The 15,048-nt window shown below is 51.6% G+C and overlaps 1 protein-coding gene across 1 annotated transcript in view; it reads left to right on the top strand.

Annotated features, from left to right (window-relative positions):
• ADA2 (adenosine deaminase 2) overlaps positions 1-934 on the top strand; it is a gene marked incomplete at both ends in the record, with an annotated part of 32,941 nt that extends 32,007 nt beyond the window's left edge. The window contains 2 exons of the mRNA XM_080704948.1: positions 352-554; positions 835-934. Of these exons, the coding sequence (XP_080561074.1) occupies positions 352-554; positions 835-934 (303 nt within the window). The remainder of the gene's footprint in view (positions 1-351; positions 555-834) is intronic.
• Positions 935-15,048: the final 14,114 nt, after the last annotated feature.

Below are 15,048 nucleotides of genomic sequence, written 5' to 3'. Positions count from 1 at the left end.
CTGCATCCATTAGCAGGGTTATGCACGCATGGTTTTTTTTTTCCTAATCCACTCATAAGGAGCAGCAGTGATGGCGACCTGGTGGGATTTGGGGCAAAGCTCTGCACAGGGTGAAGGGGCAGCAGGCGAGGCCGGGCAGTGGGAAGGGCCTCTGCACTGTTGCTCCCAGCAGGTCCTGGGGCTTCTGCCCCTGCTGAATTAGGAAGAGCGTGCACACAGCTCTGTTCCCAGGACTCATAATGGGGTTGGAGATCGGAAGGGAGCAGAGGGCACTGGGGCCCCATCTCCTTTTGAAGGGGTGTCTTTTTCTGGATGAACATTTGTCTTTCTCCCTTGCCTCCTATTGGGCAGGTCATGAAACTTGTGTCGGACCTGAGGAACCACCCCGCAGCCTCTCTCATGGGCTCTGGGCACCCCATGGTGGTCAGCTCTGATAAACCAGCTATCTTTGGGGCCAAAGGCTTGTCCTACGATTTCTATGAGGTCTTCATGGGCATCGGGGGGAAGAAGGCCGACCTGAGGATTCTCAAACTGCTGGTCATGAACTCTATCAAGTGAGTGTCCTGTGCACCAGATCCCCCTCCCTCTTCTTGCTGGAGATGGAGCCCAGGGCCAAGCACTCCAGCACTGAGCTGCGGCCCAGCCCCCACCCCACGTCTTGTGCTCGCTTCTCCCAGAGATCGGAGGTGACACTTGAGGGGTTTCTGTGGTTCTACTCATCAAGCTTGCCTTGCTTTTGGACTGGGGAGACTTATGTTCCATAAGAGTCTAAGGACCCCTCATGCTCCTTGTCCCGTCCCCACTCCCTGGGGCTGACCTGAGCTCTTCCCACAGGTACAGCTCCCTGGTGCAGACAGACAAGGACTTCTACATGAAAGTCTGGAAGGACAGATGGAATAAGTTCATAGAGAAGCTGGCCAGGAGGCCAAGGTGAAGAGAAGACAGGCATTTATTACCTCCGCCTCCTCTAAAGGGTGTCTTCCTCCTTCCAAGCCTTCTCCCACCTGCTCGTATGGCCTCCGCCTCCACTTCTGTGTCAAAACAGACCTCCTGAGGGTCATCGCTGCCTCCGCATCGCCTGCCCTGTTAGAAACACCTGGCCATCTTCTTCACATATTCTGCTCTTAGCCTGGTGTGTGACACACACTTGTAATCCCAGTACTTGGGAGGCTCGCAGGTTCGATGCCAGCCTCAGCTACTTTACTTAGTGAGCCTCTCTGCAACTTAGAGACCCTGTTTCAAAATAAAGAGTAAAAGCCGCCGGGCGTGGTGGTGCACGCTTGTAATCCCAGCATTCGGGAGGCTGAGACAGGAGGATCGCAGTTCGCAGACAGCCTCAGCTACTTTGGGAGGCTCCCTGCAACTTACTGAGACCCTGTTTCAAAATAAAGAATACAAAATAGAGCAAGAGTGTAGCTCAGAGGTCAAATGCCCCTGGGTTTTATCCCCAGACCCACACACACAAAAAAAAATAGAATTAAAAAATGGGCTGGGGGTGTAGCTCGGAGGTAGAATGCTCCTGGGTTCCATCCCTAGTACCACAAAAAAAAAAAAAAAAAAAAAAAAAAAAAATTCTGTGCTCAAACTCAGTGACATCAATTATCTCTAGCTATCACTCTAGGTTCCCTTTTCTAGAGCCTCCTTCTCCTATGTTCTGTGTTGGATATCAGGACTCAAATCCCATACTAATTTTCTCCTCCACTTCCTCTTCCTCTTCTCTTCCTTTCCTCCCCTCACTCATTTCCTAGCTGGTCTTATCTATTCCTTTTGCTCTGTGTGTGTGTGTGTGTGTGTGTGTGTGTGTGTGTGTGTGTGTGTGTGTCGCTGGGGAATGAACCCTGAGCGATTCTACCTCTGAGCTAACCCAAGCCCTCTTTATTTTTATTTTTTTGAAACAGGGTCTCACAAAATTGCCCAGGCTGGCCTTGAACTTGCAGTCCTCTAGAGTCACTGGGACCCCAGGCACGCGCCACGCGCCCGGCTCTAGAACGCGCCTTCTTTCCACTCCAGTCTAATTTACTTCTGTTCCCCCTTCAATTTCCAAGTCCATGTCGCCATCTCAGGAAGGTTTTCTCAGTCTCCTAACCTGTTGCTCTGACTCTTGGCAAACTTGTATTTTTCCTTTATGATTTTCACCACAATTTGGGATCATGTATTTATTTCTGTTTCTGGTCTCACCCCAGCATAAGTTCCACATGGTCAGGCACTCATGATTATTTCTCAAAGCTTAGCCCTTTCCCCAAACCCAGTTAGCACTTAATAAAAAGATGTTTTGAATGCATGGCATCACCTGTATCTTTGTTTGTTTTCTTGGTGCTGGGGATTGAACCCAGGGCTTCTGTGCCACTGAGCTCAGCCCCACTTGCCTCACATCAGTCCAGTTGGATACTGAAGCAGAGGGAATGGAAAGGTCTCCGCCCAGAAAGGCCCTGTGTGGTCAGATTTTGGCTCCTGGCCTGGTCTTTGGAGAAAGAAGGCAAAAAGCCAGCTATCAGACATGATGAAAAATCACTCAACTAAGCTGGGTGTGGTGGCACACGCTTGTAATCCTGGCATTCGGGAGGCTGAGACTGGAGGATTGCAGTTCGCGGACAGCCTCAGCTACTTAGTGTGGCCCTCTGCAACTTAGTAAGACCCTGTTTCAAAAATAAAGAATAAAAAATAGGGCAGAGGGTGTAACTCAGAGGTTGAATGTCCCTGGGTTCCATCCCCAGACCCACAAAAATAAATAAATAAATGAAAAAAAAAAATAGAGCGGGGCGTGTAGCTCGGAGGTAGAATGCCCCTGGGTTTCTTTCTCAGTACTGGGGGAAAAAAAATCACTCAGCTCTAAGAAGAAACATGAATCCCAAGTGGAAGCTGGGCATGGTGGCACACACTTATAAACCCAGCATTTGGGAGGCTGAGACTGTAGGATCACGGTTATGGACAGCCTCAGCTACTTAGTGAGGCCCTCCGCAAATTAGAGAAACCCTGTTTCAAAATAAAGACTAAAAAATAGGACAGGGGATGTAGTTCAGAGATCGAATGCCCTGGGTTCCATCCCCAGGCCCCCCCCATCCTAAGTGGACTTAAATCTCTTCCCTTCCATCACCCTTCATGCGCTACGAGTCTGAGCTCCTGGGCAGTAGCCAGCCCTCCCTCCATTTGTGGTTTAGTGCTGTCTGGCTCATGATACTGGGAAAACCCTTGCTGCCCAGAGGTCCCCAAACACAGGCTGCATCCAGGTGGAACTTGACTTCTAAGATCCTGTCTAATTCTGAGGATGATTCATTGCTTTAACCAATCCTGGGAGATTTCTCTGAAGTTCTAAATCAGCTGACTTATATGTAATAACTGGCAAAAATGGAAGTTAGCAGATTAGGCTTTTATAGCAAGTTCCCATGATGATGACAGGGGCCTCTAGCAGAAGCAGGGGATATCTGGCCTGGACTTGATGTGCTATCTAATTTGGCAGAATGCACCAACTCCAGCCTTGTTTTTTTTTTTTTTTTTTTTTTTTGGTGTTACTGGGGTTTCTGAAAACCTTTCTACCTCCGGGCTACATTCCCAGACCTATTTTATTTGTACTTTTTTTTTTTTTTTTTTTTTTGGTGGTACTGGGAGTGGAACCCAGAGGCTTTCTACCTCCAGGCTATACTTCCAGACCCATTATATATATATATATATTTTTGGAAACAGGGTCTCACTAGGTTGCTGAGAGCCTCACTAAGTAGCTGAGGCTGGCATCGAACCTGTGCGATCCTCCTGTCTCAGCCTCCCAAGTGCGGGGATTACAAGCGTGCGCCACCTTCATGAAGCATAAGAAAACCCAAGAGGTATGCTGAACTGAAGGCCTCAGGTAAGATGAGGTAGTTTATAGGATCCTCAGCCTCGTAGGGATCTTGAAAGGGTAGCTTCAACATCTCCCTCCTTCTGGAAAAGCTACCAGAGATGGAGCTGTTCTTAGAAAGGGGTGCCTGGGTTTTGTTATGTTTTGTTTTGTGTTAATGAGGATTGAACCCAGGGATGCTTCTCTGAGCTATACACCCAGCCCTTACTATTTTGAAACAGGGTCTTGCTAAATTGCTGAGGCTGGCCTTGAACCTGTGAGCCTCCTGTCTTAGCCTCCTAAGTACTAGGATTTGTCAGGTGTGCCTGTCTGCTTGGTTTTTTTTTTGTTGTTTTTTTTTTTGGTGGTACTGGGGATTGAACCAGCACCTCTGAGATACACCCACCCTTTTTATTTTTTGTTTGGAAACATGGTCTTAATAGGTTGCTGGGAGTTTTACTATGTTGCTGAGGCTGGCTTGGAACCTTCCATCCTCCTGTCTTAGCCTCCCGAGTACTAAGATTAAAGGAGTGCACCACCACCATGCCTTCTGCTTGTTCATGTTTAAAGCTCAGCAGGGCCGGGCGTGGTGGCGCATGCTTGTAATCCCCGCGCCTGGGAGGCTGAGACAGGAGGATCGCACGGGTTCGAAGCCAGCCTCAGCTACTTGGTGAGGCTCTCAGCAACTTAGTGAGACCCTGTTTCCAAATAAAGTATAAAATAGGTCTGGGAGTATAGCCCAGAGGTAGAAAGCCTCTGGGTTCCACCCCCAGTACCACCAAAAACAATAAAAAAGAAAAAGCTCAGCAGGGTAGGATTTGGTTCAGCTACCCAGTCCTTCCCAGGGCCTGGAGACAAACAGACAGACAGACACAAACACAGCGATGTATGCATAATTTTATTTTATTTTTTTGCGTGAGATTGACTCCAGGGCCTCATTCATGCTAAGCAAGTGCTCTACCACTGAGCTATAGCCTCAGCCCATATTATTTTTCACACACATAGTAAATGTTACTTTAAATAACAGCTCTCCTAAAAATAGCATACTGTCCTCTGTCCTTTCTCTGTTGGAAAGGGTATAAATAAAACATCTGGAAGAGCCCTGGAGCGTCTTGAGCCTGGTGCTAGTGGGCACAGTTTTGGTTCTGCTTTGCCCAGGGTCAGGCTTTTTAGATCAGCCTCGTTTCCTCCTCCTCCAGTTTTGGGTGGCCTGGGTCCAGCCTTGGAGGGGAGGCCTGTCCTGGGTGACCTGTCAGGTTCTGCCTGCTCCCCCTGAGGCTCCGCGGTGGGTGGAGCCTGCAGGGCTTTCCGTTCTTAGGGTTTCAGAGCTGGCAGAAGCCTGGGCTCCCTCATCTAACCTCTAACTGATGGCAAAGCGACTCTCCCAAGGTCGCATGGCGGTGACTCTCTCTCCTGGTCTGAAGGGCCTTTCAGCAGCTCAAGCAGTGACTGCTTTCCCCACAGACTCCCCGGGGCAGGGCAGTCCTCTGCTCAGAGTGGAGCTGAGTCTGCCCAAGCCCTTAACCTGCCCAGGCCCAAGCCCTGCACCCCTCCCCCCAGCTCGATGAGGCCAAGGAGGAGCTGCTTCCCTCCGGGAACAGGCTGACCCCTCCCCTGACCTCTGGCTCTACTCTGACCACGTCCCAGCCCCGGAAGCCAGCGTCGGTTTCCTGTCTCCTCCCTCCCCAGGGAAGAGCAGCCCAAGGCCTCTGCCTAAGCGCCCTCCCTTTGTCCAGGGTCCCCGCAACGCGCGGTCCCAGTGACCTCTGCCAGCCCCACCCCCACCACCCCGGCTTGCAGACAGCTGTAGCCCTCGGAGACCCCAGCGACTGCCACTCAGTGGGAAATGGCCCGAGACAGAAGCACGTGGACAGCAAATGGCGATGAGCGTGAGCGATCTGCCAAGAGCTGGAAGGACCTTCGCCGAGGGAGCCTCCTCGGTCACCTGTGGCTGTCGCGGAGCGCCGCGGGCTGCTGCTGCCCCCTGGTGGCCACACGCGGCACCACAGGCATGCCGGGAATGCCTGCTTCTGCGAGGCTCCCAGCCAGGGTTCCTGTCCCAGTTTGGGGTAACTGGGCGCACTCTTGTAATCCCAGCATTCGGAAGGCGGAGACCGGAGGATCGCGGTTCGCGGACAGCCTCAGCTACTTAGGTCCTCCGCAATTTAGTGAGGCTCTGTTTCAAAAAACAGACTAAAAAATAGGGCTGGAAAATAGGGTTGGGGGAAGGTGTATCTCAGAGGTACAATGCCCCTGGGTTCTGTCCCCAGTACAAAAAATAAAAAAATTAAAAAAAAAAAACCCCAAACCAAACCAAAACCCTCCCATCCTAAAACGTGCTTGCTGTAGCAACCGGTACTTGGGAGGCTGAGACAGTATGATTGATGCTAGCCTCAACAATTTAGATAGACTTTCAACAATTTAGGTAGACCTTGCTTCAAAATAAGGAATAAAAAGATACTTAGGCTGCCGGACGTGGTGTCGCATGCTTATAATCCCAGTATTTTGGAGGCTGAGACAGGAGGATCACAGTTCGAGGTCAGCCTCAACTACTTAGTGAGGCCCTTTGCAACTCAGTGAGACCCTGTTTCAAAATAAAGAATAAAAAAACCTGAATAATTAATTAAGCAAAATTACATTAAAAAATAAAATAAAAAATATAAGAAAAAAGCCGGGCGTGGTGGCACACACTTGTAATCCCAGCATTCGGGAGGCTAAAACAGGAGGATGGTGATTCACTGACAGCCTCAGCTACTTAGTGAGGCCCTCCACAACTCAGTGAGACCCTGTTCCCAAATAAAGAATAAAAAATACGGCTGGGGGTGTAGCTCGGAGGTCGAATGGCCCTGATTTCCATCCCCAGACCCACACAAAATAGGGCTGAGGATGTAGCTCGAAGGTAGAATGTCCCTGAGTTTCATCCCCAATACAAAAAAAAAAAAAAAGATACTTGGGAGGCTGAGCCAGGAGGATTTCAGGTTCCTGGCCAGCCCAGCCTCAGCTACTTAGTGAGGAGGCCCTCTGAAACTTTGCGAGACTCTGTTTCAAAACAAAGAATAAAAAATAGGGTTTAGAAAGCCGGTCACGGTGGCGCACGCTTGTAATCCCAGCTCTTGCGAAGCTGAGACAGGAGGATCGCACAGGTTCGAAGCCAGCCTTAGCTTCTTAGTGAGGCTCTCAGCAACTTAGTGAGACCCTATTTCAAAAAAATATATAAAATAGGTCTGGGAGTATAGCCCGGAGGTAGAAAGCCTCTGAGTTCCACCCCTAGTACCACACACACACACACACAAAGGGTTTGGAAGTGTAGCTCAGAGTTAGAATGCCCCTGGATTTCATCCCCAGAACTACAAAATTAAATAAATAAAAATAAGAAGAACTGGAGTTGTACTTAGGAGGTAGAATGCTCCTGGGCTCAATCCTCAGTACAAAAAAAAAGCTCCTAATTCTCCTACTGTTTCTATTTTGGTGTACACGAGCCCCAGGCCGCGGGCAGTCCTCAGGAACTCATCCGCCAGCCCGGCCTCCACAGCGCCGTTGCCATTCCCTCGGTACTTGCTTCTGAGCCCCAACTCCCCTCAGGTTTCCACACATTTTTTCCCCCACCAGGTTTGTTTCTCCTGTTTTCTTATGCAAAATAAATGCAAATATATAGCCTGTTTTTCTTTTTTTTTTTCTTTTTTTTTTTGCGGGTTTGGGGATGGAACCCAGGGGCATTTGGCCTCCAAGCTACACCCCCTGCCCTACTTTTTATTCTTTATTTTGAAACCGGGTCTCACTGAGTTGCAGAGGGCCTCACTAAGTAGGTGAGGCTGTCCGCGAACCGTGATCCTCCAGGTCTCAGCCTCCCAAATGCTGGGATTACAAGCGTGCGCCACCATGCCCGGCTGGACAACACTTTCTCAATTAATCTTCTCTTGCCTCTTCCTTTTCTCTCCCCTCTCCAGTCCCCTCTCTCCTTCCCTTTTTCCCCCTCAGACATCAGCCCCTGTTGGGTGTTGGATAGGGATGCTGAGGAAAAGAACAGCCCTGAGGCTGTCAGGCCTGGCAGGAGTGAGGCTGGCAGCTGGGCTCCCCGTCTCCCCGGAGCTCTCTCCTTGCTGTCTGGGCCTGGCCAGCCCCTCCGCAGTGCCCAGCGAGAGTCCCTGACCTTTGTGCCCTGCCAGGGTCTCATGCGCCCCAGGCCAGCCGGCCTCTCTAGGGCTTGACTTCCGGTGTGTGGGAGAGAACGGCAGTGTGACCAGCAGGCTCCCTGGGCTCTAGATTTTCTTCTACACATGGGTGGTAAAGTCCCAAAGTCACCCTGGCACCCCACTCCCACCCCCTGCTGGAGACAAGGAGTGTCAGGGTCAAGGGTAGGTGGGCTCAATGACACAGTGCTTTAGACTGGGAAGTTTTTAAATTTTTTCTACAAATGTCACCTGCTAAGAATCCCATCTTGCCGGGCATGGTGGCTCACGCTTGTAATCCCAGCATTCGGGAGGCTGAGACCAGAGAATCACAGTTCGTGGACAGCCTCAGCTACTTAGTGAGGCCCTCCACAACTCAGTGAGACCCTGTTTCAAAATAAAGAATAAAAAATGAGTGCAGAAGATGTAGCTCAGAGGTCAAATGCCCCTGTGTTTCATCCCCAGACCCGCAAAAAAAAAAAGAAAAAAAAAAAAAGTATCCCATCTTGATCCTTGTTCCCACTGAAAGACGAGTCAGATCAGTTCCCAGAGAGAGCTCTGATAAGTAAAATAAAAAATTAAATGCGAGTAAAATAAAAATAATGTGCATACGGCGGAGTGTGAAAAACACGAGAGAGGTCCGGTACACGTGGCATGTAAAGTTTTAATGGCACGGCTCTCCCGGGGATCAGGGCGAGGCACCGTGGGGCCCGCGCGCCTGTCCGAAGCTTGAGGACGCGGGCTCTCCTTTTCAAGGTATGCATCTCGTGAGATGGGGGTTTACTCGCGGGAACGCCCAATTCTCGCGGGGGTTTCAGCCCCTCCCTTGCCCTGCAGAGGTCATGTGACACAAAGTCACATGAGTGCAGGACCCAACTTAACATCCCGGCCTTTTGATGGTAGGAATAATGGATGACGTTGGACCCTCTAGCTTCTTCCTGCTGTCAAGGGGCGTCGTCAGGGGCCCCAGGCCGGGAGGAGTCGGGAGTCCAGTCCCCCAGAAGGGGGTGCAGGTGGGTGCATAGCTGCAGTGCGAATTGGAGGTTACCCTGGACAGCTTAGTGATGTGCGCTTGAGGAGGCTTGAACAGGCAAGGGCTGCGGCTCATCCTTTTCCAAGGGCACTGTTCCAGTGGCCCTCCTGGCCACACGCCGGGCACAGTCTGATTGGTGGGCGTGGCTTCGCCCCACTTCAGGCAGGCTCCTGGAGGTAGTCGTCACTGCAGTCCTCCACACCTAGGTGGCGCTCCAGAGGGCTGAGCCGCCACCGCCAGCCAAAGGGCAGCTACCAGGGATCTGCTTTTTGGCAAAGTCAAGAGTGTACGCTCCATCTCCACTTGTTTCTCTCTGGAATTAAAACTTAGATGCCATGTTAAGGTTCTGTCAGCTGCGACGGACCTATACTCACAAAGAGCACGTCCCGAGACGGGTGTCCAGCAAGAATGGCAACGCGGACTCCGCACGGGCAGACAGAGAGTGTCGCCCCAGCCCCGGCCTGTCGTTTCCCGCAGCACCTAGAGCGCGCCCGAGCGGGCCACCCAGCAAAATTGCAGTCTGGCGCAGGCCAAGATGGTGACTGTGACATCACCAGGCAGTGACTACGCGCCATCACAAAATGGCAGCTGGCGGGAAAATAAATGGAAGCTGATGGGGGAGAGCATTTGGAGGGATACCAGACCGCTTATAAAAGTTCCTAACTATTCCTGGGCCACCGCAACCTATTTCCCAACTCGTATCAAGGCAGACAGGCTCTCAGGGCATCTGCTAGTATAAAGGTTCGACTCCCCATAATTGGTTCGTGGGCGGAAACGAAGAACAGGAAATGGGCGTCCCCGATTTCCCTGCTCAATCGTTCGGAAACAGAGGTTAAGAGATAGGGAAGAACGTCTTCATTCCTTCTCAAAACCGGAGGATGACCTGGTCATCCGCAGGGTGGTCCCAGTGGACCGGGGGACAATGGGTCACCAAGCGCTTGGATTTTTGGGTCCCAGTGGACCGGAAGACCCAAGTCCGGAACCCACTAACCAAGGGAAGGAGGCAGTTTACCGGAGTGAAGTGTTGCCAGCCAGCGCTGGCTGCGACAGAAGCGCTGAGAAGCTGCTGGGAGCGTGATGGAGCTGGGGCGCGTGGATGCCGGTGGCTGGTGTGGACGGCACTGGCGGCTGGCGCAGGTGGGATCAGTGGGGGTGCGCAGGCGGCATGGCTTGCCGGGCCGGCGGCGTGGAGACAAAATGGCTTCCAGGCACGCGCCAGACGCTGAGGCTGGGCCCCGAGGAGCACCGCCAGTGAGCCTGGCTCAGGGCGGGTGAAACGGAGCAGCAGCAGCAAGTAGAGCTACGCCTGGCGCGGGTGACTGTGGCGGACACCGAAGCTGGCTGTGCGCCGCCCAATGAGCCTGGCTTGGGGCGGGCGGGGCAAATCGGCCAGAGGTCCTGGCGGTGACTGGAGCGCCGAGCTGGAACGGCGGTTTTAGGAGGTCCAAGCGGCAGGCAGAGGTCCTGGCCCGTGCAGGAGGTCGGCAAGCAGAACAGGTGCCAGCATTACCCAAGGAGCCTGGCTCCGGGCGGGTGGAACTGGCAGCCTGGCGGCCGGCGGAGCCTACACGCCCCGGCGGTGGTGGCTGCGGCCGTGGTGGCAGTGGAAGATGGCCTCCGGTGCTCCAGAAGAGAGCACATGGGCGGGAAAAGATGGCCACCGGCTCTCAGCAGAGCACGGGGCCGAAAAGATGGCTGCGGGCTCTCAGCAGAGCGTGTGGCTGAAAAGATGGCTGTGAGCTCTTAGCAGAGCTCGGGGCTGGAAAGATGGCCGCGAGCTCTCAGCAGAGCTCGGGGCTGGAAAGATGGCCGCAGACTCTCAGCAGAGCCCGGGGCGGGAAGAAGGCCGCCGGCGCTCAGCAGAGCACGGGGCCGAAAAGATGGCCGTGAGCTCTCAGCAGAGCTCGGGGCCGGAAAGATGGCCGCAGACTCTCAGCAGAGCCCGGGGCGGGAAGAAGGCCGCCGGCTCTCCCGCAGAGCGCGGGGCTGGGGAAGAAGGCTTACGGTCCAGGCAGGCACAGGGCAGCAGTGGTGGCAGTGGCGGGAGCAACGCCTGCAAGCGGAGCGCTGGTGTGGGACCTCGCAGTCGAGCTGCTGGCGGGTCGGAGAGTCCGGGGCTCAAAAAGAGAGTAAAAATAAAAAGAGAAAACAGAAAAAAAAAGGAAAAAAATGGGGAGGGACCCAAGAGTTCTCCCGGTTCGGCACCAAATGATAAGTAAAATAAAAAATTAAATGCGAGTAAAATAAAAATAATGTGCGTACGACGGAGTGTGAAAAACACGAGAGAGGTCCGGTACACATGGCATGTAAAGTTTTAATGGCACGGCTCTCCCGGGGATCAGGGCGAGGCACCGTGGGGCCCGCGCGCCTGTCCGAAGCTTGAGGACGCGGGCTCTCCTTTTCAAGGTATGCATCTCGCGAGATGGGGGTTTACTCGCGGGAACGCCCAATTCTCGCGGGGGTTTCGGCCCCTCCCTTGCCCTGCAAAGGTCATGTGACACAAAGTCACAAGAGTGCAGGACCCAACTTAACAAGCTCCAGCTCGGAGAAAGCTCTCACTGAAAGCTCTCACTGAAAGCTGAGAGCCCCAGCCCAAGGCCAAAGGCTCCAGCCCAAGGCCAAGCCTAGCCACCCCTTCCTTGCCCCTATACTCAGGTCCAGACCCTTCCCAGAAACCACGCAAACGGTCTACACACCATTTCTTTCAATCAGTGAGTTTAAAGGCCATATGACCCTCCAATGGGATGTGACATCCAGTCCAGTTAGCCAATGGCAAAGCGCCAACTCAGCCTAAAACTGTATTTAACTCCAAGCACGGCTCTCTCTCTTCTCCTCTCTCTGACTGCTTCTCCTTTCTACCCCACTGCCTGAATAAATCTCTTGGCTGTATGATCCTCCCTGGTTTTTACCCCCAGCCCTATTTTTTATTCTTTATTTTGAAACAGTGTCTCACTGAGTTGTGAAGGGCCTCATTAAGTAGCCGAGGCTGTCTGTGAACCGGGATCCTCGTGTCTCAGTACTGGGATCGTAAGCGTGCAGCACCATGCCCAGTTTTGCTTTTTGTGGTGCTGGACTGAACCCAGGCAAGTGCTCCACCACTGAGCTGCAGTCTCAAGCCTCTGACTTTCTGAGCAGGTGAGGTAGGGGACTTGGGGACACTACAGAGTGAGCCTAGACGTGAGGCACTGCGTCTGTCTGTCTTGCTTCGCCCGGCCACATTCATGGTGTCGCTACCCCTTTCCCTCTTCTCCACTTGCTTGCAAAATTTGCTTTCAGAAAGGAACAAAGCCAGGCGTGGTGGCGCATGCTTGTAATCCCTGCGCTTGGGAGGTTGAGACAGGAGGATCGCACAGGTTCGAAGCTAGCCTCAGCTACTTAGTGAGGCTCTCAGCAACTTGGTGAGACCCTGTTTCCAAATAAAGTACAAAATAGGTCTGGGAGTATAGCCCGGAGGTAGAAAAGCCCCTGGGTTCCACCCCCAGTACCACACACACACACATACACACAAAACAAACAAACAAACAAAACAAGAAAAGAAAGAAAAAGACTAAGAAAATAGGGTTGGGGGTATAGTTTGGAGGTACAGTGCCTCTGGGTTCCATCCCTTGTACAGAAAAAAAAATTATGTATGTATGTATGTATTTATGTATGTATGTATGTATGTATGTATGTATGTATTTATACTGGGAACTGAACCTAGAGCATTTACCTCTGAGCTACAACCCCAACCCCAGTTCTATTTTTTTTATCTTTATTCTTTATTATTATTATTTGTGTGTGTGTGTGTGTGTGTGTGTGTGTGTGTGTGTGTGTGTGTTATTGGGGAATGACCCTAGGGCCATTCTATCTCTGAGCTATACCCTTAGCTCTTTATTTTGGGGGGAGGTACTGGGGTTGGAACCCAGGGGCATTCTACTTCCAAGTGACACCCCCAGACCTATTCTTTTTTTGGTGGTACTGGGGTTCCTAGAAGCCCTTCTACCTCCGGGCTACACTCCCAGACCTATTTTATACTTTTTTATTTTTGGAAACAGGGTTTCCTAAGGCAGCGCGGCTGGCTTTGAACCTGTGTGATCCTCCTGTCTCCGCCTCCCAAGCACGGGGATTACAAACTTGCGCCACTACGCCTGGCCCCAGACCTATTTTTTAATTCTTTATTTTGAAACAGGGTTGCACTGAGTTGCAAAAGGCCTCACTAAGTAGCTGAGGCTGTCCTCGAACTGCAATCCCCCATCTCAGCCTCCCAAATGCTGGGATTACAAGTGTGCGCCACCAAGCCCAGCTTCCCTAGATCTATTTTTTATTCTTAATTTGAAACAGGGTCTCACTACTTTCTGGAGGGGCTCACTAAGTAGCTGAGGTTGGCCGTGAATTTTAAGCATGCCCCACCACACCTGGCTTTATTTTTATGTTGAAACAGGGTCTTGCTAGGTTGCCCAGAATCTCACTACTTGCTGAGGCTGTCATCAAATATGCCATTCTTCTGTCTCAGACTCTTAAGTACCTGCATTCTAGGCAGGCACCACACACCTGGCATATTTTTATTTTGAAAGTGGTTCGCACTGTTCTGAGACTTTTGCTAAGTTGCCAAGGCTGGCATTGAACCTGCAATCTTTCTGTCTCAGCCTTCCAAGTACTGGGATTACAGGTGTGAAACACATTTGGCTTCAACCTCAATTTTTTTTTTTTTTTTTTTTTGGTGGTACTGGGGTTCCTGGAAACTCTTCTACCTCCGGGCTACACTCCCAGACCTATTTTTTATATTTTTATTTGGAAACAGGGTCTCTTAAGCCAGCAAGGCTGGCTTCGAACCTGCACGATCCTCCTGTCTCCACCTCCCAAGCCTGAGGATTATAAGCGTGCGCCACCACGCCCGGCGACCTCAATTTTTTTTAGGGGCATTCTACCTCCAGGTTACACCCCCAGCACTATTTTATTTTTTATTTGGAAACAGAGTCTTGCTAAGTTGATGTGAGCCTGAGTTGCTGAGGCAGGCTTTGGACTTGTGATTGTTAGGTTGAAAATAGGGGGTTTGGGAGGGAGGCAAAAACACCAACTGGGTTATCTGAGACTGCTGTTTCGGACCTGGCACCCTCCGGAGAGTCAGCCAGCCGTGGGGGAAGGGACCGATGGGCCATGCGTCTGGAGAGTTGCGCATAGCTCTGATCAGCCAGCTGAGTCATGTGGCGGATCGGAGGCACCGATGTTTTATAGGCATGCCGATTCTCTCTCGACATCCGGAGTTTCGCGATGTTTGTAGTCTCGAGGCACCTGGAGTCTCACGATATCTCTGCTTCTGGCTTCCGGGGTTCCGCTGTGAGATCACATAGGGGAGGGACCCAACTTATCAGTGATCCTCCTGTCTCGGCCTCCCAAGTACTGTGGTTATAGGAGTATACCACCACACCCAACATCAAAATTTTAAAGCTTAAAACAGCAAAATTAAGGGCACATAGTGGCACATGGGATTCTGAGTCAGGAGGATGGCAGTTTGCGGCCAGCCTCAGCTACTTAAGGCCCTTTGCAACTCAGTGAAACCCTGTTTCAAAATAAAGAATAAAATACGGGGCTGGGGGTGTAGCTCGGAGGTAGAATGCCCTGGGTTCCATCCCCAGTACCGAAAAAGAAAAAAAGCAAATACAGCTGGACATGGTAATATGCATGCTTGTAATCCTAGTACTTGGGAGGCTGAGAGAGGAGGATCACAGTTTGAGGACAGTCTCAGCAAGTAGTGAGACCGTCAACCAATGAGACCCTGTTTCAAAATAAAATTAGAATACGGTTGGGATGTAGCTCAGAGGTAGAATGCCCCTGGGTTCAATTCTTAGTACCACAAAATAAAACAGAGCACCGCCCGCAAACATTAACACATTATCTCTCAGTTTCTGAGCATCAGGGCTGCAGGAGCAACTTGCCTGGGTGCTAAGTAATCATCAAGGTGGCCAGGGCTGGTAGGATCTGCCTCCAAGGTGGCTCTGTCACATGACTCTTGGGAGGCCTCTGTCCTCACCGGTGCACCTTTCTTTAAGGTTGCT

Source organism: Muscardinus avellanarius, assembly GCF_963383645.1.
Source record: "Muscardinus avellanarius genome assembly, chromosome: 11".
In the NCBI taxonomy this organism is placed as follows: Eukaryota; Metazoa; Chordata; class Mammalia; order Rodentia; family Gliridae; genus Muscardinus; species Muscardinus avellanarius.
This window is presented reverse-complemented; position numbering and strand designations above follow the sequence as displayed.